General features: G+C 44.2%; 1 protein-coding gene across 3 annotated transcripts in view; it reads right to left on the bottom strand.

The window, feature by feature from the left end:
- Window positions 1-409: 409 nt before the first annotated feature.
- Window positions 410-26,032, bottom strand: part of ube3c (ubiquitin protein ligase E3C) — a 47,919-nt gene continuing 22,296 nt past the window's right edge. For 2 of the 3 annotated variants that reach the window (XM_029661545.2, XM_029661546.2), the window contains exons 19-24: window positions 24,101-24,348; window positions 9,805-10,017; window positions 7,775-7,963; window positions 7,534-7,600; window positions 6,892-7,022; window positions 410-1,684 (exon numbers count right to left, since the gene is read on the bottom strand). In XM_029661545.2, the coding sequence (XP_029517405.1) occupies window positions 1,514-1,684; window positions 6,892-7,022; window positions 7,534-7,600; window positions 7,775-7,963; window positions 9,805-10,017; window positions 24,101-24,348 (1,019 nt within the window). In that variant the 3' untranslated portion in view covers window positions 410-1,513. Of the gene's footprint in view, window positions 1,685-6,891; window positions 7,023-7,533; window positions 7,601-7,774; window positions 7,978-9,804; window positions 10,018-24,100; window positions 24,349-26,032 lie in introns of those variants that run through there. The other variant, XM_029661547.2, reaches the window with a different exon arrangement.

Below are 26,032 nucleotides of genomic sequence, written 5' to 3'. Positions count from 1 at the left end.
AGGCTATAGCCTTGAAATAATTCATACATTTTCATTCCTTCTTAGGCTCCGTCTGGCTCCTGATTCTATTTAGAGTGTTTATATGCTGTTTAATATGACATGTAGTCTATTTGAAATGACGTTCGCTTCTTACATTCACCTTTTCATGTTCATTCAAATCCATATGGCTTGGTTTAAATACTTCAAACAAAACAAAACAAGCACAAAAACAGATGGGTGCTGGTTAAATGGTCATTTACATGAATGGAGTGAATTTGGAATGGCAGTTTTCCCCCCTTTGAGCGCGGATAGGTTCTAGTGGAACTGCAGGAAAGGACATGGAGTGCTGGAACGATGTGCGGGATTTTCCAACCGCTCAACTCTGCTCACATGCTCTGGTGGATACGCATTACAGCCAGGGCAAGTACTGTAAAATAGATTGTTCACTTTAATCTGTGTGTGAAAACACCAGGCCTTCATTCGAAACACAAGAGGAAAAAGAAACAGAGAAAAGCAGCCTGTACAAATGAGTGAAGGAATTGTACAAGAGTGGTGTAAACACATATACATATTAACAAATATTCCATGATCATCATAATCAATAGTTTTGTCCAATCTCTTATCAACAATACTAGTCTTTGCCTTGAAAAACCAACACAGTAGCCTGCCCAAACCATTAGCATTTTTATGTTCTGAAAACGATAATAACCATTACAGTAATCACAAAACATGACCTATAGTTGAAAATGTTCCTAATGGCACCCTATTCCCGTAATCGTGCACTACTTTTGACCAGGGCCCATAGGGATCAGGTCAAAAGTAGTGAACGATATAGGGAATAGGGCGCCATTTGGAACAGGCGCTATTAGACCCTCTTAAAACCCTTGACACAGGGGTGTTAGGAGTGTTGCAGTCCTGTATGTCACCCCATCTCCCACCTCTGTCCTCTTATTTCCTGTGCCTCTCTTCTACCCATTTTCCAACAGCACAGCACGGGTCAATCTTTGGTGAACACTCCGTTGTTGTTGATGTTTATTTCTGTTGATAATTTCACAACTCGCTGTGCTTAAGGGTCAAATGTATCGCCATGGACACACTCACAGTAGATCTCGTCTACATTTAAGTTATATTAAAACAAAAACAAATGACTGCACTTTTGCCTTCCCCTCCATTCTTCCCTCGTCCCCCTCTTCCTCATCCGATTTGGGAGACAATCCTTTCACCCCTGTTTGTTTTCCACCCAGTCAGAGAGATACCAATGCATACAATCCTTTCACCCCTGTTTGTTTTCCACCCAGTCAGAGAGATACCAATGCATACAATCCTTTCACCCCTGTTTGTTTTCCACCCAGTCAGAGAGATACCAATGCATACAATCCTTTCACCCCTGTTTGTTTTCCACCCAGTCAGAGAGATACCAATGCATCTTTCCCCTAAGTCTTTGTTTCACGCTTTCTCAACAGACAGTCTTCTCTGGCCCATCCATGTCCATTGAGTCAGTGGTTTTCAGGGAGTCAGAGACAGACACCCCCCCTCAACTGAGCTCGAAGCCTGCGGAGGACTCGATGGCGTACAGCAACTTGTTCCTCATCAGGTGCTGGTCGCAGAACTCGGGCAGCTTGAGCAGGTTCATGCAGGTGGAGGCCGTGGGCAGGCGCTCCAGGTCGTTCCCCCCGTTATGGATGCAGAAGGCTGGGTACAGCTCCTGGAAACACAGTGGGGAGAACCTTGTCAAACAAGAGATTCAGAGGGTCACGGACAAAGTTTTTATGAATAACCTAAGATAGGCCGCGGCCTATCGTTTCCAATGGGAGCAAATTAATTATAGAAGGCAGAACAAGGATTTGAGCAGAGTCAAGCACAAGCTAGCGAGATTCAATTAGAGTGTTCTAGCATGTATTTGCATATTTCTGTTAGGGAACGCCTACTCGTTGAAGTGCGCGTGTGCAATAACTCAATTCACCCTTGTACTCCTAAACAACACGCAGTTTAGAAACTTTGGCAAAGGGATACGTCTACAAAACTTAGTACCGGCTGTTCATAACAAGGTTCTAGTTTGGGGAACAGAAAACTGTATTGAGATCAAATGTTTCATCCATTACAGAATTAGCAGAATGTCGGCCAAAATCCATCTCGCTCCACCATCTCCCACCGCCGGCCACTGGGCCTCCTCTCATCACCATTGTTGGTGGCGAGTGGAAATGCTAACCGGATGTTTTAGATTCATACATCCGGTGAAACAACGGTCTCATTGTTCTATCTGTGCCACGAAGGCTCTCGATACATTCAGTTTATCCAATTGACGAACAACACATTTGGCACAACACTTTTTATATAACAAGGGTTTTTCTTGACAAAAATAATTACACAAGAGTTGTGGACACTTTTATGCCGACATACTTGCTGTTATCAAAAATATCTGTTGTATTACAACCATTGTTTTAGTTGTAGAACCTAAGTGTGTACAGGGCACCCCAAAGAATGACAGAATCATTCAGTTACAGAAAGACAGACTGAAATACAACAAGCTGAACAGAGGTACATAAGGATAATTGAAGACCAACAGTGCGATACCAGCATCGTGATATATATTTTTCCCCCGTGATATTTTGTCCATGGCAAAAATGAAACCACGAAGCAGACCAAACGCTGCATGTCAATTATTGTGTTGCTATAGCTTGGGAAAATAAACACGTGTGACTCTAGACGACAACGTAACGATGTTTGTTTCCGGGACGGTTTTGTTTTCCTAAAGAAGTTCAAATCAGCTTCGTGTTTCGTTTCCTTGCCACGATACTAACGAGTATCGCGTTACTGGTATCGTCCCGGCCCAACCAGACAGAAAGACATGGATCATCTGATGTCACCGATGATGATCATCATCATATCCCGGGCAATTCTAATTAAGCCGTAAATGTCGAGCGACATCAGGGAATAAATGTGATAGGACGTGACGTTAAGTGTTTAGCTAATTCAGCGTAGATATAAATTAAAAATAGGCTGTCTGTTTGAAGGAGACACATCCCCACTGGTAGCCTTTTGGATTGGGTACTGAGCAAGAGCAGCGAATGGTCACTTCATGTTGTCTATCTGGCACTTTTCAAATTATGCTTTCTGGTGATGAGGCCAGGTCACCTCATCTCCACCCACATCATCAAGGCCAAGACACTGTCTGCGTCCCAAATGGAACGCTATTCCCTATATAGTGCACTACTTTTAAACAGGGCCCTATGTGTTCCCCTATGGTCCCTGGTCAAAAGTAGTGCACTATATAGGGAATAGGGAGCCATTTGGAGCGCAACCACTGACGTTTTCCATCAGAATCCACAGGAAACATCCTCTCTGTTTCTAACGTCCCGCCGCTCTACAGCAATTAATTGGTCAGGCTATTTAAAGATTAGGAGTGTGGCGTGTGGGGTTCAGCGCCTGTACCAGCCCGGTTAAATGGTTCTGGGGGGGCTCTGCGGTAACGACCCAATTTTTCGGACAATTACTGTATTAAACTATCGTTGCTTATTGAGAAAGTGTCATTACGGGAACGATCATTCTGGAAAAAAGGCTCTCCATCATCTTTTTTAAATGGCTTCTCCTGACAGAGCCATTTCTCCACTAATGAATCCTTGGACATTTACGGCAGCTAATTAAGGCTGGGCTAGGACGGGCTCAGGGTTAGGGTCAGGGGCCGCTCTCCGCCACACCAATCACCATGAACCCCCCCCTCTGGCCTGGGGAGGAGACAGGGAGGGGGGAAGGAGACCGGGAGGGGACGGCACATCCGCACACTCCCCAAAGTCAAATTCATTAAACTGGGGCGGGGGACTCTCCAGCCTGAGCCACCGAGGGAGATTTTTAGGAGCGTTCCCGTCTGTACCCTCCTCACCCCGCTGTGGGAGCACTTAAGTATTCTTAACTAACGATGGCAATAAACAGTAATAAAACCAATCATATGACAATTACAGCTTCTGGTAATCCTAAGTAAGGCGTATAAAAATCCTAATGGATTTCAGCAGCGCACTTCTCCTTTCTATTTCCAACTGTTTTAGTGTCTCTCTAAATCAAGTCATTAGGAAAGTGAAACGGCTCTCGATTGGAGGAATCATCAGCTGATGACACAGCAATGGTAATTCCGATAAACACAATTCCACCATTTCAGCACAAGTTTCAGCACTTGGCTGAAGTCATTTTGGAAACAAACAGCTTTCGATGATGTTGCAGCAATGTTTTAGTGCTAGTTTTTGGGGGGTAGTGATTCAAAACAAGTATATGCTTGAGGTTATACCCGTTGCCCAAATGAAGACATCTAACAACATAAAATATACAGTGCCTCAGGAAAGTATTCAGACCTCTTGACTTTATTCACATTTTGTTACATTACAGCATTATTCTAAAATCGATTAAATCGTTTTTTCCCCTCCTTAATTAACTCACAATACCTAATGACAAAGCAAAAACAGGATTTTATGACATTTTGCAAATTTATTAAGAATAAAAAATAGAAATATAACATTTAAATAAGTATTCAGACCCTTTACTCAGTACTTTGCTGAAGCACATTTGGCTGCGATTACAGCCTAGAGTATTCTTGGGTATGACGCTACAAGCATGGCAAACCTGTATTTGGGGAGTTTCTCCCATTCTTCTCTGCAGATCCTCTCAAGCTCTGTCAGGTTGGATGGGGAGCGTCGCTGCACAGCTATTTTCAGGTCTCTCCAGAGATGTTAGATCGGGTTCAAGTCTGGGCTCTGGCTGGAGACTTTTCCCCGGAGTGTCTCCTGTGTTGTCTTGGCTGTGTGCTTAGGGTCGTTGTCCTGTTGGAGGGTGAACCTTCACCCCAGTCTGAGGTCTGAGCGCTCTGGAGCAGGTTTTCATCAAGAATCTCTCTGTACTTTGCGCCCTCGATACTGACTAGACTCCCATTCCCTGCCCCTGAAAAACATCCCTACAGCATGATGCTGTCACCAGGATGGTGCCAGGTTTCCTCCAGACGTGACACTTGGCATTCAGGCTAAAGAGTTCAATATTGGTTTCATCAGACCAGAGAATCTTGTTTCTCATGGTCTGGGTCCTTTAGGTGCCTTTTGGCAAACTCCAAGTGGGCTGTCATGTGCCTTTTACTGAGGAGCACTCTACCATAAAGGCCTGATTGGTAGAGTGCTGCAGAGATGCTTGTTCTTCTGGTAGGATCTCCCATCTCCACAGAGGAACTCGGGAGCTCTGTCAGAGTGACCATCTTGTTCATGGTCACCTCCATGACCAAGGCCCCTTTCCACTGATTGTTCAGTCGTGATGGTTCCAAACTTCTTCCATTTAAGAATGATGGAGGCCACTGTGTTCTTGGAGACCTTCAATGTTGCAGAATTTTTTTGGTACCCTTCCCCAGATCTGTGCCTCGGAGCTGTATGGACAATTCCATCGACCTCATGGCTTGGTTTATGCTCTGACATGCCCTCCAGGACACCTACAGCACCCGATGTCACTTGTAGGCCAAAATGATCATCAAGGACATCAACCACCCAAGCCACTGTCTGTTCACCCCGCTATCATCCAGAAGGCGAGATCAGTTCAGGTGCATCAAAGCTGGGACAGAGAGACTGAAAAACAGCTTCTATCTCAAGGCCATCAGACTGTTAAATAGCCATCACTAGCACAGAGGCTGCTGCCTATATACATAGACTTGAAATCACTGGCCACTTTAATAAATGGAACACTAGTCTTTAATAATGTTTTCATATTTTGCATTACTCATCTCATATGTATAAACTGTATTCTATTCTACTGTATCTTAATATATGCCGCTCTGACATTGCGCGTCCATATATTTATATATTTTTAATTCCATTCCTTTACTTAGATTTGTGTGTACTGTTATGAAATTGTTAGATATTACTGTACTGTCGGAGCTAGAAACACAAGCATTTAGCTACACCCGCAATAACATCTGCTAAATATGTGTATGTGACCAATAAAATTTGATTTGACCTTATATAGACAGGTATAGACAGGTCTTTTCAAATTATGTCCAACCAATTGAATTTACCACAGGTGGACTCCAATCAAGTTTTAGAAACATCTCAAGGATGATCAATGGAAACAGGATGCAACTGAGCTCAATTTGGAGTCTCATAGCAAAGGGTCTGTATACTTATGTAAATAAGGTATATGGTTTTCAATATTAATACATTTACAAAAATGTATAAAAATCTGTGTTTGCTTTGTCATTATGGGGTATTGTGTGTAGATTGATGAGAAGCATTTTTTCTTTTAAAATCAATTTTAGAATAAGGCTGCAACATAACAAAATGTGGAAAAAGTCCAGGTTTCTGAATACTTTCTGAATGCACTGTATGCCTTTATTTTGTGTGTGAAACTAACGTCTCCCCATTTCTCATCGAGGTCAAACAGGAGCCAACAGTGCAAAAGTTCACCGTGCCGCCGGCTTAGTCTGACACCAACGTCAATATTTGTCCGGCGGGTGATACCTGCCAACCGAGCTCACGCCCAAACGGTCGGGCAAAGGGCTCAAATGGATTTATAATCCAGAGGAGGGTTGTGAACCGCAGTGAGCAGGTATACGAGCTACGGAGCATTATGAGTCTTATCACCGAGCCTAATTTGAAAAGGATCATCGGAGGGAGTTATCAGGCCAGGCATTTTCATTACATGCCCATTACAACAGTGAACACTCCCTAGCGCTGGATTTAGTCTTGGGTTGCGTCCTAAATGGCACCCTATTACCTATAATATATAGTGCACTACTTTTAGTAAAAAATATAGGGACTCTCACAGTCTTTGGTTGAACTCCTGATGGCGCCGGCTACAATCAACACAGTCTATAATACCAGACGGAGGGTAGAAAAGAGGGGCAGGAAAATAAAAAAAAGCAGACGTAATGAACTTTCGGTCAACCCTCACCTTGAAGCCCAGGAGGGGAGGCCGCGAGCAACTGGTGACAAACTTGAGCAGCTTGCGTTTCTCTTCATCGGTGAAGCTTTCCACCACCTCCCAGAAGATGGTAATGACAGGGTGAGTGGCAGTGTAACCACCTGGTGAAGAGAGAGAGAGAAATGATAATCTGACACACCTGGGTTTTTAGTCTTTAAAAAAAACACAAAAAGAACCACCTGTAAACCGAGTGAATCCACTGTCTGACAGACGGAGCTGTCACATTGTTTGTGTTGTTTAAGACTCATGATGCAGCCATGCCATCTCGACTACCCCCCATTCAACAAACACATTACTCTAGAGCGCAACCGTATGCCGTGACTAGGCCACCTGTCCCATGAAGTTGGCAGGAGAGCTTGACAGTTAGCTCTATGGGAAATCCTCCTGACTTTACAGTACATTAAAATGGTCAAAGTAATCACTACTACTAGAAACGGACTATCACCGAGTATTACAGAGTACAACTTCAATATCATTTTCACCATTATGGCAGAGCCTAAATAGTTGTGTTTCTTAAAATAAACTAAAACAAACCATCCATAATGTGATCATACCTGAGTAGCATGTTTCTTAAAATAAACTTTTACAAACCATCCATTAATGTGATCATACCTGAGTAGTTTGTGAACGTCTTCAGGTCGTCAAGACAAATGGGTACATGAGCTCCAGATATCAACACCTGTAGTGGGAAAGCAAAGATCGATGAAGAAAATGTTGAAGTGTATATTTACGTGTGCATGTTTGTAAAAGTAATGTGAATCGACTTGCAACATTCTGGTAACTTTCCCAAAATTAAGACGTTTTCCAGAAATCCTCTGGATTTTGCAAACCTAGTGAATATCCTTGATGTTACCTGGATCTCCTGCTGGTCAAACATACGCAGCCACTCCAGGTTGACCACGTTGGCCAGGCCCTGTCTGAAGGCCAGGCAGTGGGGCCTGATCTGTTTGTTGAGTCGGTAATCTGCCACTAAATGGATATACGCGATCCTGTTGGCCGTGGACACAGGGATGTCCTTCCCTCCAGGCTTCAGCTCAACCACCTGGAAGAAAGGCCCTGTCAGACATACAGGCATTTATCTCATATCCACGTAGAGGGCAACCAGGCGAAAGCCACCCTCACACTTTACTTAGGGTATTACTTTCTCAATGCTCTAAACTTCAAATGTCAAGAAATGTGTTCACCGGAAAGTGTCACTCCATGCAAAATATACATTTCATAGTGGAGCATGTAAAATGATTGCGTCAAGATCAGCTTTTTAGGGTGTGTCGACCCAGAGAGCGTGATTGAAGGTACCAGTGGAGCAAGGGGAGAAGTCACTGATCAAGGGGCCCAGGGGCAGTGGTGTAAAATACTTTCAAGTACGACTTGTGTAGTTTTCTGGGGATATCTTTAACTAATTATATTTTTTGGACAACTTATACTTCACTACATTCCTTCAGAAAATCATGTCCTTTTTACTCTAAACATTTTCCCTGACCACCTAAAAGCACTCGATACATTTTGAATGCTTAGCAGGACAGGAAAATGGTCCAATTCCCGCACTTCTCAAGACAACATCTCTGGTCATCCCTACTGTCTCTGATCTGGCAGACTCACTAAACACACATGCTTAGTTTTTTAAATGATGTCTGAGTGTTGGAGTGTGCCGCTGGCTATACGTAAATTAAAAAACAAACAAGAAAATGGTGTTGTCTGGTTTGGGAATTTGAAATGATTTATAATTTTACTTTTGTACTTAAGTATATATTAGAAATTACATTTACTTTTGACACTGAAGTATTTTTTAAAACATTTTTAGAATTTTACTCAAGTAGTATTTGACTGAAGTAGACTTTCACTTTTACTTGAGTTCTTTTCTATGTTCGGCTATAGTGTTGGGTTTTGGGTCACAAAACCTGATCTATCTCCTTCCTGGAGGGTTTTGCATTTTGGTTAAATGGTCTTGGAGGAGTAAGGACACATACCACATAATCACAGTAAAATAATCCAGATCACTAAGGAACTTTTCTAATACTCTAAGATCAATATGTTCCCGAAAATCTGAAGTAGCCACCTTAATGAAAAAAGCAGCCAGTCAGGGGGTAGCCAGTCACCCGACAAAATCGATTAAAATGTACATTAAGTAGCTAACCACATAAGGGTTAGTAGCCAGCAGGCCCACTATCTGAGTTTCATTTTGTGTTTCTGATTATGTGCTAATGTCTGAGAATGATTGTCTTTATCTTGCTTGCTTTGGCTATCTTCCCAGGGCATATACGGGCCAGTCTGCCTCCGAGTGTGTGCCTTATCTCCCGCAAATTGTTTTCCGAATCGTATTTGGGATGCCCTATTTGCGACCGCGGGCTACACTGTAGCGTTACTGTTCAAGCCTGTTTAAAGAGGAGCTAATAAGAGAAGGTAAGGCCCTGAGCAAACAGGGGGAGTGGGTAGAGTGCTTAGCCCAGCCCGGGGTGACTGGTGAGGGTGACTAGAGGGCAGTGAATAGACCCCTCTGTCTAAAAAAACAGGCTCAGACGTGTTGGACGTGCCAAAGAAGTAAAAGTCATGCCTCTCAGGCGTGTTCTGAGAAAATTGCTTGATGGCCGGCTTGGTAGAATGGTCAACAGAGAGCCTCCTATTCCCCGCAGCACGGCACCACTCAGGGCGAGAGCTGACGACGTGCTTTATCTCTCTCAGTGCCGAATACAGACAACGTGAGGGAAATTAATTATTAACACTGCAGGGAGGGAAAAGGGAATGGAGAGAGGGACAGAATGACAAGGCCAGAGACACAGGCAGGAAAGAGGGATGGAGTCACAGGCAATCAAAGAGGGCGATGCTGTGATAACTCCTATGTCCCCCCCATCGACACACACACACACACACACAAGCCCCACCCACCTGTGCCTCTCCCAGGTCATTGTTGACGATGGTGAAGTTGAGTCCCAGGTCCTCCACGTCGTCCTCGTAGCTCTTGAGGAAGAGCAGGTTTCGGTACATCTCGGGGTCCAGCGAGGCCAGGTGGTGGATGTCCACGTCAGCACTGGTGCCCAGCAGCTTGGACAGGAAAAAGCTGGCAAACGGCAGCTCCACCAGCATGTTCTCATACAGGGCCTATAGGGAGAAATAAAAAGGTCATAGGTCATCATAGATGCACTCAGGTCATGATAACATGATCCTGTGTGGCTCAGTTTATAGAGCTTGGAGCTTTCAGTGCCGGGATCGTGGGTTCGATTCCCGCTGGGGTTGCACATACGAAAATGTATGCACGCATGATTGTAACTTAATTTGGATAAAAGCATCTGCTAAATGGCATGACCAAAGGTACGTGGACATCTGCTCATCGAACATCTCATTCCAAAATGATGGGCATTAATATGGAGTAGGTCCCCCCTTTGCTGCTATAACAGCCTCCACTCTTCTGGGAAGGCTTTCCACTAAATGTTGGAACATTGTAGCAGAGACTTGCTTCTATTCAGCCACAAGATCATTAGTGAGGTTGGGCATTTAGGCCTGGGTCGCAGTCGGCGTTCCAATTCATCCCAAAGGTGTTCTATGGGGTTGAGGTTAGGGCTCTGTGCAGGCAAGGCAAGTTCTTCCACACTGATCTCGACAAAACATTTCTGTACGGACCTAGCTTTGGCACGGGGCATTGTCATGCTGAAACAAGAAAAGGCCTTCCCCAAACTGTTTCCACAAAGTTGGAAGTACAGAATAGTCTAGGAAGTAATTGCATGATGTAGGGTTAAGATTTCCCTTCACTGGAACTAAGGGGCCTAGTCTGAACCACGAAAAACAGCCCCAGACCATTATTCCTCCTCCACCAAACTGTACAGCTGGCACTATGCATTCGGCAGGTCGCGTTCTCCTGGCATCTGCCAAACCCAGATGTTAAAGCGTGATTCATCACGCCAGAGAATTTCCACTGCTCCAGAATCCAACGGCGGCAAGCTTTACACCACTCCAGCCGACGCTTGCCATTGCGCATTGTGATCTTAGGCTGCTCGGCTATGGAAACCCATTTCATGAAGCGCCCGACGGACAGTTCTTGTGCTGATGTTGATTCCAAAGGCAATTTGGAACTCGGAAATGAGTGTTGCAACCTAAGGACAGACAATTTTTATGCGCCTTGGGCTTCAGCACGGCGGTTCCGTTCTGTGAGCTTGTGTGGCATATCACATCGCAGCTGAGCTGTTGTTGGCCCTAGATGTTTTCATTCCACAATAACAGCACTTACAATTGACAGGGCCAGCTCTAACAGGGCATACATTTGACGAACTGACTTGTTGGAAAGGTGTCACTCGGTGCCACGTTGAAAGTCACTGAGCTCTTCAGTAAGGCCATCCTACTGCCAATGTTGGTGTACGGAGAATGCATGGCTGTGTCCTCAATTTTATACACGGATGTGGCTAAAATAGCCAAATCCACTAATTTGTTGAAGGGATGTCCACACATATACAGTTGAAGTCGGAAATTTACATCCATCTTAGCCAACTACATTTAAACTCCGTTTTTCACAATTCTTGACATTTAATCCTAGTAAAAATTCCCTGTCTTAGGTCAGTTAGGATCACCACTTTATTTTAAGAATGTGAAATGTCAGAATAATAGTAGAAAGTAATTTATTTCAGCTTTTACTGATTTCATCACATTCCCAGTGGGTCAGAAGATTACATACACTCAATTAGTATTTGGTAGCATTGCCTTTAAATTGGTTAATTTGGGTCAAACGTTTCAGGTAGCCTTCCACAAGCTTCCCACAATAAGTTGGGTGAATTGTGGCCCATTCCTCCTGACAGAGCTGGTGTAACTGAGTCAGGTTTGTAGGCCTCCTTGCTCGCACACGCTTTTTCAGTTCTGCCCACAGATTTTCTATAGGATTGAGGTCAGGGCTTTGTGATGGCCACTCCAATAATTTGACTTTGTTGTCCTTAAGCCATTTTGCCACAACTTTGGAAGTATGCTTTATATATCCACATAATTTTCCTTCTCATGATGATGCAATCTAGTTTGTGAAGTGCACCAGTCCCTCCTGCAGCAAAGCACCCCCACAACATGATGCTGCCACCCCCGTCCTTCACGGTGGGTTGGTGTTCTTCAGCTTGCAAGCCTCCCTCTTTTTCCTCCAAAAATAATGATGGTCATTATGGTCAAACAGTTATATTTTTGTTTCATCAGACCAGAGACCAGAAATTTCTCCAAAAAGTACGATCTTTGTCCCCATGTGCAGTTGCAAACCGTGGTCTGGCTTTTTTTTATGGCGATTTAATGTACTTGTCCTTTTGCTCAGTTGTGCACCGGGGCCTCCCACTCCTCTTTCTATTCTGGTTAGAGCCAGTTCACGCTGTTCTGTGAAGGGAGTAGTACACAGCGTTGTACGAGATCTTCAGTTTCTTGGAAATTTCTCACATCGAATAGCCTTCATTTCTCAGAACAAGTTTTTTGTTTCTGGCCATTTTGAGCCTGTAATCGAACCCACAAATGCTGATGCGCCAGATACTCAACTAGTCTAAAGGCCAGTTTTATTGCTTCTTTAAATCAGCACAACAGTTTTCAGCTGTGCTAACATAATTGCAAAAGGGTTTTCTAATGATCAATTCGCCTTTTAAAATGATAAACTTAGATTAGCTAACACAAAGTGCCATTGGAACACAGGAGTGCTGGTTGCTGATAATGGGTCTCTGTACGCTTATGTAGATATTCCATTCAAAATCATCATTCAAAATTCAGCTACAATAGTCATTTACAACATTAACAATGTCTACACTGTATTTCTGATCAATTTGATGTTATTTTAATGGACAAAAAATGTGCTTTTCTTTCAAAAACAAGGACATTTCTAAGTGACCCCAAACTTTTGAACAGTAGTCTATATATAAATACAAACTCAGCAAAAAAAGAGATGTCCTCTCACTGTCAACTGTGTTTATTTTCAGCAAACTTAAACTTGTAAATATTTGTATGAACATAAACTAAACAAGTTCCACAGACATGTGACTATCAGAAATGGAATAATGTGTCCCTGAACAAAGGGGGGGTTACAAATCAAAAGTAACAGTCAGTATCAGTTATGGCCACCAGCTGCATTAAGTATGGCAGTGTATCTCCTCCTCATGGACTCCTCATGGACTGCACCAGATTTGCCAGTTCTTGCTGTGAGATGTTACCCCACTTCCACCAAGGCACCTGCAAGTTTCCAACATTTCTGGGGGGGAATGGCCCTAGCCCTCACCCTCCGATCCAACAGGTCCCAGACGTGCTCAATGAGATTGAGATCTGGGCTCTTCGCTGGCCATGGCAGAATACTGACATTCCTGTCTTGCAGGAAATCACGCACAGAACGAGCAGTGTGGCTGGTGGCATTGTCATGCTGGAGGGTCATGTCAGGATGAGCCTGCAGGAAGGGTACCACATGAGGGAGGAGGGTGTCTTCAAATCAAATCAAAATCAAATCAAATCAAATGTATTTGTCACATACACATGGTTAGCAGATGTTAATGCGAGTGTAGCGAAATGCTTGTGCTTCTAGTTCCGACAATGTAGTAATAACCAAAAAGTAATCTAGCTAACAATTCCAAAACTACTACCTTATAGACGACACAAGTGTAAGGGGATAAAGAATATGTACATAAAGATATATGAATGAGTGATGGTACAGAGCGGCATAGGCAAGATACAGTAGATGGTATCGAGTACAGTATATACATATGAGATGAGTATGTAAACAAAGTGGCATAGTTAAAGTGGCTAGTGATACATGTATTACATAAAGATGCAGTTGATGATATAGAGTACGGTATATACGTATACATATGAGATGAATGATGTAGGGTATATAAACATTATATTAGGTAGCATTGTTTAAAGTGGCTAGTGATATATTTTACATCATTTTCCATCAATTCCCATTATTAAAGTGGCTGGAGTTGAGTCAGTGTGTTGGCAGCAGCCACTCAATGTTAGTGGTGGCTGTTTAACAGTCTGATGGCCTTGAGATAGAAGCTGTTTTTCAGTCTCTCGGTCCCAGCTTTGATGCACCTGACCTGACCTCGCCTTCTGGATGATAGCGGGGTGAACATGCAGTGGCTCGGGTGGTTGTTGTCCTTGATGATCTTTATGGCCTTCCTGTGACATCGGGTGGTGTAGGTGTCCTGGAGGGCTGGTAGTTTTTCCCTGGTGATGCGTTGTGTAGACCTCACTACCCTCTGGAGAGCCTTACTGTTGTGGGCGGAGCAGTTGCCGTACCAGGCGGTGATACAGCCCGCCAGGATGCTCTCGATTGTGCATATGTAGAAGTTTGTGAGTGCTTTTGGTGACAAGCCGAATTTCTTCAGCCTCCTGAGGTTGAAGAGGCGCTGCTGCGCCTTCTTCACGATGCTGTCTGTGTGGGTGGACCAATTCAGTTTGTCTGTGATGTGTACCCCGAGGAACTTAAAACTTACTACCCTCTCCACTACTGTTCCATCGATGTGGATAGGGGGGTGTTCCCTCTGCTGTTTCCTGAAGTCCACAATCATCTCCTTAGTTTTGTTGACGTTGAGTGTGAGGTTATTTTCCTGACACCACACTCCGAGGGCCCTCACCTCCTCCCTGTAGGCCGTCTCGTCGTCGTTGGTAATCAAACCTACCACTGTTGTGTCGTCCGCAAACTTTTTTTATTTATTTTTTATTTTTATTTTACCCCCTTTTTTCTCCCCAATTTCGTGGTATCCAATTGTTGTAGTAGCTACTATCTTGTCTCATCACTACAACTCCCGTACGGGCTCGGGAGAGACGAAGGTTGAAAGTCATGCGTCCTCCGATACACAACCCAACCAGCCATACTGCTTCAGCGCGCATCCAACCCGGAAGCCAGCCGCACCAATGTGTCGGAGGGTACACCGTGCACCTGGCAACCTTGGTTAGCGCGCACTGCGCCCGGCCCGCCACAGGAGTAGCTGGTGCGCGATGAGACAAGGACATCCCTACCGACCAAGCCCTCCCTAACCCGGATGACGCTAAGCCAATTGTGCGTCGCCCCACAGACCTCCCGGTCGCGGCCGGTTACGACAGAGCCTGGGCGCGAACCCAGGGACTCTGATGGCACAGCTGGCGCTGCAGTACAGCGCCCTTAACCACTGCGCCACAGGGCGGGGTCGAGACCCAGCTTGATGACGAGCTTGGAGGGTACTATGGTGTTGAATGCCGAGCTGTAGTCGATGAACAGCATTCTCACATAGGTATTCCTCTTGTCCAGATGGGTTAGGGCAGTGTGCAGTGTGGTTGAGATTGCATCGTCTGTGGACCTATTTGGGCGGTAAGCAAATTGGAGTGGGTCTAGGATGTCAGGTAGGGTGGAGGTGATATGGTCCTTGACTAGTCTCTCAAAGCACTTCATGATGACGGAAGTGAGTGCTACGGGGCGGTAGTCGTTTAGCTCAGTTACCTTAGCTTTCTTGGGAACAGGAACAATGGTGGCCCTCTTGAAGCATGTGGGAACAGCAGACTGGGATAGGGATTGATTGAATATGTCCGTAAACACACCAGCCAGCTGGTCTGCGCATGCTCTGAAGGCGCGGCTGGGGATGCCGTCTGGGCCTGCAGCCTTGCGAGGGTTAACACATTTAAATGTTTTCCTCACGTCGGCTGCAGTGAAGGAGAGTCCGCATGTTTTGGTTGCGGGCCGTGTCAGTGGCACTGTATTGTAACGCACAGCGTTGAGATTGCCTGCAATGACAACAAGCTCAGTCCGATGATGCTGTGTCACACCGCCTCAGACCATGACGGACCCTCCACCTCGAAATCGATCCCGCTCCAGAGTACAGGCCTCGATGTAACGCTCATTCCTTCGATGATAAACGCGAATCCGACCATCACCCCTGGTGAGACAAAAACGTGACTCGCCAGTGAAGAGTATTTCAGCCTATTGCGCACAGTCTGAGCACTGATGGAGGGATTGTGCGTTCCTGGTGTAACTCAGGCAGTTGTTGTTGCCATCCTGTACCTGTCCCGCAGGTGTGATGTTCGGATGTACCGATCCGGTGCAGGTGTTGTTACATGTGGTCTGCCACTGCGAGGACAATCAGCTGTCCTTCCTGTCTCCCTGTAGCGCTGTCTTAGGCGTCTCACAGTACGGACATTGCAATTTATTTCCCTGGCCACATCTGCAGTCCTCATGCTTCCTTGCAGCATGCCTAAGGCATGTTCATGCAGATGAGCAGGGACCCTGGGTGTCACGTAGGACTAGGTGCATGAAGGAATCAGACGCAGAGAGTTCCACTGGGGAAAAGTGCTCTTTACTTCAGCACACAAAATGATAAGCCCAACAATACAGGGCGCGGACAACAACGTGACAATCCAAAAAACACAGGGTGCCAAGTTAAGAAAATAAATCCACCTCTACCTAAAACGCACACACGTAACATAAGGACAATCCCGCACAAAACAAGGGCGGGTCCACCTACTAAAAATAGGGAAGCTCATTAAACCAAACAACAGAAACACAGGTGAAACTAATAAGACAAAACAACCAGACAAACGAAAAAAAAAAAGAAAATCACATTGTAGGATTTTTAATGAATTTATTGCAAATTATGGTGGAAAATAAGTATTTGGTCAATAACAAAAGTTTATTTTCAATACTTTGTTATATACCCTTTGTTGGCAATGACAGAGGTCAAACGTTTTCTGTAAGTCTTCACAAGGTTTTCACACACTGTTGCTGGTATTTTGGCCCATTCCTCCATGCAGATCTCCTCTAGAGCAGTGATGTTTTGGGGCTGTTGCTGGGCAACACGGACTTTCAACTCCCTCCAAAGATTTTCTATGGGGTTGAGATCTGGAGACTGGCTAGGCCACTCCAGGACCTTGAAATGCTTCTTACGAAGCCACCCCTTCGTTGCCCGGGCGGTGTGTTTGGGGTCATTGTCATGCTGAAAGACCCAGCCACGTTTCATCTTCAATGCCCTTGCTGATGGAAGGAGGTTTTCACTTAAAATCTCACGATACATGGCCCCATTCATTCTTTCCTTTACACGGATCAGTCGTCCTGGTCCCTTTGCAGAAAAACAGCCCCAAAGCATGATGTTTCCACCCCCATGCTTCACAGTAGGTATGGTGTTCTTTGGATGAAACTCAGTATTCTTTGTCCTCCAAACACGAGTTGAGTTTTTACCAAAAAGTTATATTTTGGTTTCATCTGACCATATGACATTCTCCCAATCTTCTTCTGGATCATCCAAATGCTCTCTAGCAAACTTCAGACGGGCCTGGACATGTACTGGCTTAAGCAGGGGGACACGTCTGGCACTGCAGGATTTGAGTCCCTGGAGGCGTAGTGTGTTACTGATGGTAGGCTTTGTTACTTTGGTCCCAGCTCTCTGCAGGTCATTCACTAGGTCCCCCCGTGTGGTTCTGGGATTTTTGCTCATCGTTCTTGTGATCATTTTGACCCCACGGGGTGAGATCTTGCGTGGAGCCCCAGATCGAGTGAGATTATCAGTGGTCTTGTATGTCTTCCATTTCCTAATAATTGCTCCCACAGTTGATTTCTTCAAACCAAGCTGCTTACCTATTGCAGATTCAGTCTTCCCAGCCTGGTGCAGGTCTACAATTTGTTTCTGGTGTCCTTTGACAGCTCTTTGGTCTTGGCCATAGTGGAGTTTGGAGTGTGACTGTTTGAGGTTGTGGACAGGTGTCTTTTATACTGATAACAAGTTCAAACAGGTGCCATTAATACAGGTAACGAGTGGAGGACAGAGGAACCTCTTAAAGAAGAAGTTACAGGTCTGTGAGAGCCAGAAATCTTGCTTGTTTGTAGGTGACCAAATACTTATTTTCCACCATAATTTGCAAATAAATTCATTAAAAATCCTACAATGTGATTTTCTGGATTTTATTTCTAATTTTGTCTGTCATAGTTGAAGTGTACCAATGATGAAAATTACAGGCCTCTCATCTTTTTAAGTGGGAGAACTTGCACAATTGGTGGCTGACTAAATACTTTTTTGCCCCACTGTATTATGTGTTATGATAAAAATTAGGTAATGATAAAGTCATACAAATCAGACTAGCATAAAAACCTCAACAGAACAGTGAACATAATAATCAAATCAATAACAACAATGGATATCGGTGAGAGAGCCATCTTTGCTGTTTGCAATTAAAAACTGAGGTTAAAAGACTGACCGGAACATCAGATAAAGATGCGATAAGACAGTAAATCAGTTCACATCGGTGCAAGAGCACAAAACAAGAACACAATCTGTCTAAAACACACCGGCCTTAAAATCTGCCTGCCTCAAACTTTATAAATGTCAATTCTCACCTTGACCTGGGCTGCCATTAAGAACCTTGGCCGAGCAGGTGACTCATAAAACCGGGAGCTAATGTACTGGAATAGTCCTAAAAAAAAGAGCCCGTTCCAGGCATTAAAATATAGAGGTCCTTATAAATGATTGCACTAAAAACCCTGACCACATCAGCTAAATGGATTATAAATCTAGGCCATTTCCATAATGCATGCATCTTAAACATACAGGCAGGCATAAATCAGGGTCTATTTTCTAAACACAGGTTAATTGCGCAACTTTAAACACATTCGATTTTTTTAATGCAAATTAATCCACTTAGCATGTCTCAGGTGGCTCCTTCTGAATTCCTTGACCATATGCGCTGCGTACCCACTTGAAACCTATCAATAACAATAACACAGTGCCGGGAAGAGGTGGCACTAAGTATATGGAGGGAGAAAAAAAAAAACCTGTGGCATTTTCTTTCTTTTTTTACAGCCACTTTATTTATGGGTGTTTATTGCCAGAAATTGTGCCAAAATGACTCGGGATAAAACAGATTAATTATGGCCCAGCCCCTTTTAATATAAGTGAGTGCAGTGGCAACGCAATTAAAGCAGATCGCAGCGCCATCAGGGAGAATAAACGCCCAACAACATCGCAGGTTGCCTTCTGTTAGCTGCCAAATAAATTCCTTAATTTACAACATTAAGAATCAATAAAAATATAATGCCTTTCAAACGCATCGCTATCAATCAGGGGTGCAACCCAACGCACCTCTAAAGGGGAACTTTTAGTCCGACCGGGGAGATTAATGAGGAAAGGCACTGGGGAAGTGGGAGGGAGGGTGGATGGTACAAACACACACAAAACTTCAGCCACCCGCTGAAAGAGTTTGGAGGCTATGCCAGGGCTAATGCCGGGCTTTGTACTATCATGAAGAGGCATGCTGTGGGTGTTCCAGATGGGTGAGGCATAGCGAGGAGGAGGGGGGGGGGGTTGCTCCACATGTCCTACTGAAGTTTACTGGATCTTGGCTGGACGGTGACAGTGATGTGGGGCAGTGAGACTGGCATCAGGAGACCTCTCTCTTTACTACCCCGACAAAATTGTCCCGAAGAAGAGAGGCACCGAAAACAGCTTAAAAGGGGAAGTTCCGTATTTTACAACTTGATGTTCGTCAGTTCCTCGCCCTGAATGTAGTCTATGGGTCAGAAGAAACTGTAATCCATTTTGTTTTCTTTAAACAGTCACTACAAACTACAGCTAGCCTAACTTTAGCAACCGTGCATTTTTTTATTTCATGATCAAATCAACACAATTATTTGGTTTGAAATTAACTCGAGGTGATAAAAAATAAAAATAATAATTACATTACACATTTGCCCCTAATCGGTGCTTGACTTGGACTGAAATAGGTGTCCGTACTGTTTATGTTCAGGTGCAGGAGCTCCACAACACTTTTGAGCTAATATTCCACAAGAGGAACTGGAGCTCAAGCAGTAGAACATTTGAGGTGCCAGTACTCGGCTCAGCAGAGCGCCTGTCCAAGTCAAGCACTGCCCGTCGCCTCCAATGGCTTGTAGAAACTAGTAAGAACAGTGAGAGACACCAGCAACCTTGGACTCTAGATGCTAGAGAGCACAGATAATAATACTGAAGTCTATGAGAATTCAATATGCTTTTATGCTCAGTGGAATTGTATACCAATGAGGTCTGTAAAAAATTTAAATCATACACACGTGTTGTAAAGTGGTTTCCGTTTGTGGCGTCAAATCTTATACGTGTCAGTTGGGAGGACAAGTGAGGAAGAGAGATGATCGGCGTCCCATATTGTGATGTCCAATCCCATTTCAGTGAGTACCCCAGACTGGCCCACTCCTGATGTTAATACATTACCTCTACGACAATGGCAGGCCGGGAGGTCATTATTGAACTATATTAATCTCCTGTGTCCCATAGGTCTTAGTGTGTGTGCCGCGCATCTCTCCACGCACTCTCCACGCAGCAGTGATGCAATCCTAATCTATAACGGTGTCCCCCCCACCCGGGCGCAGGTAATAACGGCACTAAACAAATATCAATACACCACTCAAACGAGCACTCACACGTCGTATTTATGGAGAAGAAAAAAAAGGGAACTTAAGGTAGGGTTAATTGAAAGTCAAATTCAAATTAATTTCCCCTGCCTTAATTGCCTGAGCCATTAGCTGTAGTGATCGGGGAAGGGGGAGCAGAGCGCGTTTCTATCAGCTGACTAGCCATTTCTCACCGTGGGGATGGGAAACGTGGAGACACCAGGGGTCACGTCCCAAATGGCACCCTAATTCCCTCTGTGGTGCACTACTTTTAACAAGTAGTGCACGATATATAGGGAATAAAGTGCCATTTGGGACAGCGCCCAGGAGGAGTTATGGTGCCCTGATGAGTGGACTGGACCATCATGCAAAGAGAGAGAGAGAGCAAGAGCACAGCGAGAGAGAGAGAGAGAGAGAGAGAGAGAGAGAGAGAGAGAGAGAGAGAGAGGACTTTAGACGCTCCGGACTGTAAAACAGATCAAAATGCTATTACCACATTCTTTGACCGCTTATTTATGTCCCTGTCGGCGGGGGGCTAGCACTGATTTAGCGCCCGGCCAAATGCAATCGCTACACAAACAACGAGGCAGGAATCATAGGCTAATGGAATGCCTAATTGAGAGGCGGTTGGTTGTCATGAGGTAATTCTTCTCCCGTTGAGAATGAGATGACCCCTCCCAGACACACACACACACACACAGCATCTCGATAAACAATCTGCCGGCACATGCATTAAATAAGATTTAAAAACATTCGGCTATAATAAATAGTGCGGTCAAAGGGGGAGGAGGGGGCAGGGAAAACAATGCCTTCAACAGATTACGCATAGGACTAATGAACCAAACTATGCTTTGTACAAGAATCGGGTCCAAGTTCTGTCTTATTTCATTCAAAATTGTCACTTTCTTGGACATCGAACACACAATCAAGGACAATGAACACCGTTGTTTGATATGCAGTCAAGTTAAAATACTAGCAGCCATTAGATCTTATAATGAATCAGCCTCATCTCTGTACTGTACCTCTATTATTCAATGACATGGTGGATTGACTCCCAGATGACCTGCTGGTGTCTGGGGCACAGTGTGACCCTCAGAGGGAACACCCCTGCAAGAGGTAGCGGAGCACAGTGCTGCTGACTACATTTCACATCTCATTAACTGATTAGATGTTCATCACACATTGGTTGGGATTCCATCTAATTACCACATTAGGAGGTGCTTGTTGTTTCAGTTAATGCTTGAAGACACCTGGTGATCATTTGGAGCCAACATACAGATATGCACACAAATACCTTGTATTGCTTAATCACTACACCCTTGGGAGCTTCTTAATTATTAAAAGGTGCACTATGCAGAAATCACTCCGCCATTTCCTGGATGCTAAAATTCAAATAGTTTGCTTAATTTCAGTTTATGTGACAAAACATGCAAGTATAGTGTAGAGAATCATTGTACCATCCAAACAGCTGTGGAATATCTTTACCATAACCAAAAATATTGTATTTTCAGCTGTTTGAAGCTGGTGTACAAAACCAAAAGATGCAAAAAACGGAACCCAAGAACGGGAAGCTTAGAAATAGAGCACAAAGAACAGATCTACCGCTTCTTAGTAAATGCTTTCAATGAGAATCACAGTTCCATAACACACATTTCTATGTGAATTTGGTCGGGTCGCCCCAAAAAGTTACATACTGCAGCTTTCAATTGGTCAGTTCTTGCTGCAAGGTTTTTAGCAACACATCCCATTCTTCCATTGTCTATGATGATTTTTCAACGCTGATACCGATACTGATTATTGGAGGAATAAAAAAAAGCTGATACCGATTAATCGGGCCAAATTTTTATTTATTTATTTGTAATATTGACAATTACAACAATACTGAATGAACACTTATTTTAACTTAATATAATACATCAATAAAAATCTATTTAGCCTCAAATAAATAATGAAACATGTTCAATTTGGTTTAAATAATGCAAAAACAAAGTGTTGGAGAAGAAAGTAAAAGTGCAATATGTGCCGTGTAAAAAAGCTAACGTTTGAGTTCCTTGCACCGAACATGAGAACATATGAAAGTTGGTGGTTCCTTTTAACATGAGACTTCAATATTCCAAGGTAAGAGGTTTTAGGTTGTAGTTAATATAGTAATTATATGACTATTTCGCTCGAAACCATTTGTATTTCATATACCTTTGACTATTGGATGTTCTTATAGGCATTTTAGTATTGCCAGTGTAACAGTATAGCTTTCGTCCCTCTCCTCGCTCCTACCTGCGCTCGAACCAGAAACACATCTACAACAGCCACACTCGAAGCAGCATTACCCATGCATAGCAAGGGGAATAACTACTCCAAGTCTCAGAGCGAGTGACATTTAAAACGCTATTAGCGCGCACCCCGCTAACTAGCTAGCCATTTCACATCGGTTACACCAGCCATTAGGCTGATAGGCTTGAAGTCATAAACAGAGCTGTGCTTGCGAAGAGCTGCTGGCAAAACGCACGAAAGTGCTGTTTGAATGAATGCTTACGAGCCTGCTGCTGCCTACCATCGCTCAGTCAGACTGCTCTATCAAATCATAGACTTAGTTATAACATAATAACAAACAGAAATAAGAGCCTTTGGTCATTAATATGGTCGAATCCAGAAACTATCATTTTTAAAAACAAAACGTTTATTATTTCAGTGAAATACGGAACCGTTCTGTATTTTATCTAACGGGTGGCATCCCTAAGTCTAAATATTCCTGTTACATTGTACAACCTTCAATGTTATGTAATAATTATGTAAAATTCTGGCAAATTAGTTCGCAATGAGCCAGGCTGCCCAAACTGTTGCATATACCCTGACTCTGCGTGCAATGAACGCAAGAGAAGTGACACAATTTCACCTGGTTAATAATGCCTGCTAACCTGGATTTCTTTTAGCTAAATATGCAGGTTTAAAAATATATACTTCTGTGTATTGATTTTAAGAAAGGCATTGGTGTTTATGGTTAGGTACAGTCGTGCAACGATTGTGCTTTTTTCGCAAATGCGCTTTTGTTAAATCATCCCCAAGCGTTGGATCGATTATATGCAACGCAGGACACGCTAGATAAACTAGTAATATCATCAACCATGTGTAGTTAACTAGTGATTATGATTGATTGATTGTTTGTTATAAGTTTAATGCTAGCTAGCAACTTACCTTGGCTTCTACTGCATTCGCGTAACAGGCAGGCTCCTCGTGGAGTGCAATGAGAGGCAGGTGGTTAGAGCGTTGGACTAACTGTAAGGTTGCAAGATTGAATCCCCCGAGCTGACAAGGTAAAAATCTGTCGTTCTGCCCCTAAACAAGGCAGTTAACCCACCGTTCCTAGGCCGTCATTGAAAATAAGAATGTGTTCTTAACTGACTTGCTTAGTTAAATAAAGGTGTGTACATTTTTTTTTTTAAAGAACGGCAAAATCGGTGTGCAAAAATACTGATTTCCGATTGTTAAGAAAACTTGAAATCACCCCTAATTAAATCGGCCATTCCAATTAATCGGTCGACCTCTAATTGACATTGTCCCCACTCTACACTGTATTGGCTACACAAGAACACTGATCACACACATTGATTTCTGTTGACTTTAACAGAGACCTGGAATCAGAGCGGTCTGTCTGTCAGCTAGGACAGCTCTCCCGTGGGCCTGGGTGGTCCAGTGGTCAGTGGCGCCCGGCTACCGCACATTTTCCCGTGTCGGTGTGGGTTTGAATCCAACCCACTGCCTTTGTGACACACTATATATCTATCTTTCCTCTGTCGTCTCTCCTCTATTATATAAAAATGCGCAATAAAATGTTTCTATTTAAAACTTTACCTTCCCCAGTATCCGTCCCAGGAAGTAGTAGTGTCTGGCGAAGGAGTCCCCCACTAGCATCTGGGCGGTGGGGCTAGGATAAAGCAGGCCCTCGTTGGTGGTCTTGAAAAAGCCCTGGTTGGGGTTGAAGCCCGACTTGAGCAGCTCGTTGAGGAACTCGCGGAAGATGCCCCCGCCGTCGATGCCCGCCTCGTCCAGACCGTGGGCGTTGAGTAGGTGCACCCGGACACGTTTCTTCAGGTCCGGCTCTGGATACACGGGACACGAAGGGAAACCAAGTTAGTAGAGAAAATATACACTGAGTGTATAAAACAAGACAAAGACAGCCCAGGTGAATCCAGGTGAAAGTTATGATCCCTTATTGATGTCCTCTATTAAATCCACTACAATTATTGTAGGTGAAGGGGAGGAGACAGATTAAATGATTTTTAAGCCTTGAGCCAATCGAGACATGGATTATGTATGTGTGCCATTCAGAGGGTGAATGGGCAAGACAAAAGATTTAAGTGCCTTTGAACGGGGTATGGTAGTAGGTGCCATGCGCACTGGTTTGAGTATGTCAAGAACTACAACGCTGCTGGGTTTTTCACGCTCAACAGTTTCCCGTGTGTATCCAGAATGGTCCACCACCCAAAGGACATCCAGACAACTTGACAACTGTGGGAAGCACTGGATTCAACATGGACCAGCATCGCTGTGGAATGCTTAACACCTTGTAGAGTCAATGCCCCAACGAATTGAGGATATTCTGAGATCAAAAGGGGTGCAACTCAATATTAGGAAGGTGTTCTTAATGTTTTATACACTCAGTGTGCATGCATGTAATAATTAAAATGTCATTTACAATTAAAAAAAAATCTGCATTATGTGTAGGAATAGGGAAAATACATGACATTACCAAAGGTATGTGAACACCTGCTAACATCTCATTCCAAAATCATGGCAATTAATATGGAGTTGGTCACCACTTTGCTGCTGTAACAGCCTCCACTCTTCTCCACTCTAGTGAGGTCGGGCACTGATGTTGGGGCGATTAGGCCTGGCTTGCAGGCGGCGTTCAAATTCATCCCAAAGGTGTTGGATGGGGTTGAGGTCAGGGCTCTATGCAGGTCAGTAAAGTTCTTCCACACCTAGGGCACAAAGGGCCTCCTGAGTGGCGCAGCTTTCTAAGGCACTGCATCGCAGTGCTTGAGGTGTCACTACAGACCAGGGTTCAATCCCATGCTGTGTCACAACCGGCAGTGAGCGGGAAATCCACGAGGTGGCACACATGGGTCTCCCGTCGTCTGGGTTAGGGGAGGGTTTGGCCCGGCCGGGATTTCCTTGTCCCATCGCGCTCTAGCACCTGTAAGTTGACTTCGGTTGACAGCTGGACAGTGTTTCCTCCAACACAACGGTGCGGCTGGCTTACGGTTTAAGTGAGCAGTGTCAAGGAGCAATGCGGCTTGGCAGGGTAGTGTTTCAGAAGACGCATGGCTCTCAAGCTTTGCCTCTCCTGAGTCCATAGGGGAGTTGCAGCTATGGGACAAGAATGTAACTACCAATTGGGTAGGAAAAGAAGTCTTGACAAACCATTTCTGTATGGACCTCGCTTTGTGCACAGGGGTATTGTCACGTCCTGACCTTAGTTACTTTTTTTATGTCTCAATTTTAGGTTGGTCAGGGCATGAGTTGGGGTGGGCATTCTATGTTTTGTTCTATGTTTGTATTTCTATGTGTTTGGCCTGGTTATGGTTCCCAATCAGAGGTAGCTGTCAATCGTTGTCTCTGATTGAGAACCATACTTAGGCAGTCTGGTGGGTAGTTGTTTTCTGTCTCTGTCTCTGTACCAGACAGGACTGTTTCGTTTGTTCCTTTTTGTTATTTTGTTCTAGTGTTCAGTGTAATTAAAAGATCACGAACACGTACCACGCTGCACCTTGGTCCTCTCCT

Source organism: Oncorhynchus nerka, linkage group LG6 (assembly GCF_034236695.1).
Source record: "Oncorhynchus nerka isolate Pitt River linkage group LG6, Oner_Uvic_2.0, whole genome shotgun sequence".
Lineage (NCBI taxonomy): Eukaryota > Metazoa > Chordata > Actinopteri > Salmoniformes > Salmonidae > Oncorhynchus > Oncorhynchus nerka.
Note: the sequence above shows the minus strand (reverse complement) of the source record. Positions and strands in the feature narration are given on the sequence as shown.